General features: G+C 54.4%; 1 protein-coding gene across 1 annotated transcript in view; it reads left to right on the forward strand.

Annotated features, from left to right (window-relative positions):
- The window catches only part of NKX6-1 (NK6 homeobox 1), a 27968-nt gene that overhangs the window by 17816 nt on the left and 6864 nt on the right, over positions 1-3288 (forward strand). Inside the window, exon 3 of the mRNA XM_014545993.1 lies at positions 1350-1355. Within this exon, the coding sequence (XP_014401479.1) occupies positions 1350-1355 (6 nt within the window). The remainder of the gene's footprint in view (positions 1-1349; positions 1356-3288) is intronic.

Genomic DNA, 3288 nt, shown 5'->3' on the forward strand with positions numbered 1-3288 from the left:
ATGAAATGTGCAGAGATGGGACCGGCCCGTCGCCACCACGTGTTGCTACACGTTCCACTCCTGGGAATGGCTTAGAAACGTCCGACCTGACCAGGTCGTGGACAGAGAAGCCTGGAGGCTAAGGGTTCCCGGAGGGAGAAGAAGTCCGGACCCTCCAGGGTGTTTGTAAGACGGCGCCAGAACCCTGCCTCCCGCTTCAGCTCGGGGCTCCGCGCGGCCAGGGCTTCCCCGAGGGTGGTTGTAGCCTCTCAGGAACAGGATCCTCTCACCCGGAGAGTGACGGGGGCAGCCCACCCCCTCCCTCCGAGGATGCCCCTCACTCTCTCTACTCTCCCCGGGCTCCCAGCTGGACACCGACGCTCGGATCCACAGACCGGTGACCTGCAGCACCAGGCGGGAGGCACCGGCCTGCGCTGGGCCCCGCGCAGTGTGCGCCGGGAATGCTGCGACCCCGCGGGATTCAGACACCTGGGTTCCCTCCCCGGGATGGAGGTACACAGACCCCGGCGTTTTTACATTGTTGCCATTGAGCACCATGCTGCTGTTTTGATTCCGCCATGTAAATAAAAGTGAACGACGGCGAGTTCCTACTGGCAGCCAGCTTTGCAAGTGCTGTTTAGTCAGGGGGCACGTAGCCAGGAGCTGGGCCGAGTTGAATCTCTTTCTCTCCATCTCTCTAATTTTTCTCTGTCTCTTGACCTCACACCACCCCTTATTAGATACGAAGTTTACAATAAGAACATGCTCGATTCTTTCCTGGGTCACAATACGTACACGAAACAATGGGGCGCTGCTTTTTGAAACTGGAATCTTTGGGGATCACTCGCCTCCTTCACTTTCCTTTCCTATCTAGAACTTGATAATGCAGTGCCGGGGGATGTGAGAAGTCGCTGGTGGCCCAGGCGCGGGCCCAGATGGGGAGACTGGAGTCTCCGGAGGCGAGAAAAAGTTTCTGTTGTAACGAAGTGAGAGGCAGAGGGGCCCCAGCACCCGGGCCAGGGCCGGGTCACCAGGCACTACCCTCCTGCCGCCACCTCGCTGGCAGAGTGGCCGGGCGCTGGGCTTAGAGTTAGACCCACAGCCCAGCAGAGCATCCTGGCCGGGGAAATGCAGCCCGTCCCCACAGCAGCTCTCTTCTTGCCCGGCTCAGCATAATTCCCGCAAGCGGAGGACTTCACCTTCTCCCGTGTCAGACCCTAAGGTCTTATTGAAGTGATGGATGGAGCCCAATCTGAAAGTTTATTCAGAAGGGTGGAGAGCGAAGAGGGGGAACCAAATAGGAGTACCATTTCTTTAATCTCAGAAGTGAATAATAAAAGTGGCAAAAGATAAATAAAAAATGTTAAAACCCCTCAAACTCCAGCTTCCGCTGCTCCTTTTAAAAGGCCAGCGCTTTGGGAATGCAGGTTACCAAAGCGGCTTCAGCCCTCCCAGCTTTTCCTGCTTGGACTCCTGTGAGTGCGTTGTCACTTAGAGCCAAACTCCATCAATGGGTGGTGCCGCTCAAGTTTTATTCTTGAGCCAGTTGTTTCTGTTTTATTTGCGAATTAAGTTTGGACTTAATGACCTCATCCAAATTGCTGTAGTGACTACCCCCCACACACACACGCCAACAGTGTGTTACTTTAACATCCTGCAATTCCAAAATTGTGCAAGGGTCTTCCTTCTTACATACACAGCTCAACCCTTCGGAAATTTAAAGACCCACCAGGGATGGAAGAGATTGGGAGAGAATAAGGAAACCACCTTCCAACTCCTAACCCTTAGCATCCCATCACTTCAGCCAGAAAACAGGACATCTTCATCTTCCAGAACAACCTTGCAGTTGAGGGCATGGGCTAGAGTTTCGGAGACCATACTTCAGTATCTAAAAACTCCAGCTCAATTTTGGCGATCCCCGTGAAAACTCAAAACAAATAACAGCAATCAAAGGGGAGAAAAGTTTCTTTTTTAAAAGCTCACTGCTCTCATGTCTAAACATTACTCGAGAGATAAATATTTCTATTAAGTTGATTCCATTCCCAGCGCATTATGCAAAACTATAAATGATAATGATCGAGGGGGGACTCAGGAATGGAAAGAAAGGTAAAAGAGCAAGCTGGAGATGGCAAAGACGGAAGAGGACGCTCCTTCGGCCTACAAGGGGATTAAGGACATCTATAGGCTTAAGGAGCAACAAATTAATTTGCACAATTCTGGGAGAGCCCAGATGGCCTTTAATTAATCCCTTCAAAAGAAGGAGCTGGGCCAGGGCTGCGACGGCTGCCTGCTCCATTAGCTCCATTTTACAAGGGACCAGACTCTGTTCGAGGTGAGGCGCCCCGAGCTCGTGGGGGAAGGGGGTAGGGTGACGCGAGCGGGAGAGGGGGGAGGCGCGGGAAGAATATGAACTGTTTTTCCATAAAAGGGCTGCGTTTTCATTATTCTTCTCTTTAAAAAGTAATACCCTCCTCGTCTTGGCTCCCCCCTCCCCTTTCCCATTTTATTTAACACAATTAATTGAGGCGTCCACTGGTGCCCAGTTGGATCCGCACCACTCTCAGGCACCGCCCCCTGGCCCCACCCACAAGAGGGATGGAGGTGAGAGGGGCGGGGACCAGGAGGGCGTGGCCTTTCGGCTCCCCCGGCTTCAGCCAATCAGAAGGAGAGGCGCTCCCGAGTGGACGCACCCCAGAGGCAATGCAATGCCGAAGGCTGAGCGCTATTGGAGACGGTGGTTACGCCCCCGGCCGGCACCCAGCTCGTCGGCCACGCCCCTCCCGGTGCTGCGGAGTGACGTCCCCCAAAGTTCTTATTTTGGACCCCCACTCCCCCCAGCCTCTGGTCCCCCCTCTAAAGAGGGGTAGGGAGTGATGCAAATGTTTTATTACCTTTGAGAGCTTCATCTGAACTGTCAGGCCCGGAGGGAAAGAGGAGAGGAGAGAGAGTGGAGAGCGGCGGAGAGGGTCAGCTTGGCCAGAGGACAGGACTTAGAAGCGAAGCCTGTAAAGCCGCGAAGAAAATGCGAGAGAGAGGCAAAGGCGACGAGTGAGAGGAAACGAGGACGCCGGGGGGTGGGGCGGGGGTCGCCAGGCCTGTTTGCAGAAGTGGACAGGCGCGCAGAGCCCTAACCGAGGCCATCAGACTTTTCACACGTAGTCTTTGTTTTTCTGTGTTTTTCCTCCTCCCCTCTGTCTTTTTCAATATTGTAACTCTAGTGCCCTGTCGCCCAGAGGGAAAGGCGAGTCGGGCGAGTCGGCGCGCCGAATCCGGGAGCCGTGGGGATCGAGGCACTGCCCTTTCTGCCCA

The sequence above is a fragment of the Myotis brandtii genome, unplaced genomic scaffold, assembly GCF_000412655.1.
Source record: "Myotis brandtii unplaced genomic scaffold, ASM41265v1 scaffold424, whole genome shotgun sequence".
In the NCBI taxonomy this organism is placed as follows: domain Eukaryota; kingdom Metazoa; phylum Chordata; class Mammalia; order Chiroptera; family Vespertilionidae; genus Myotis; species Myotis brandtii.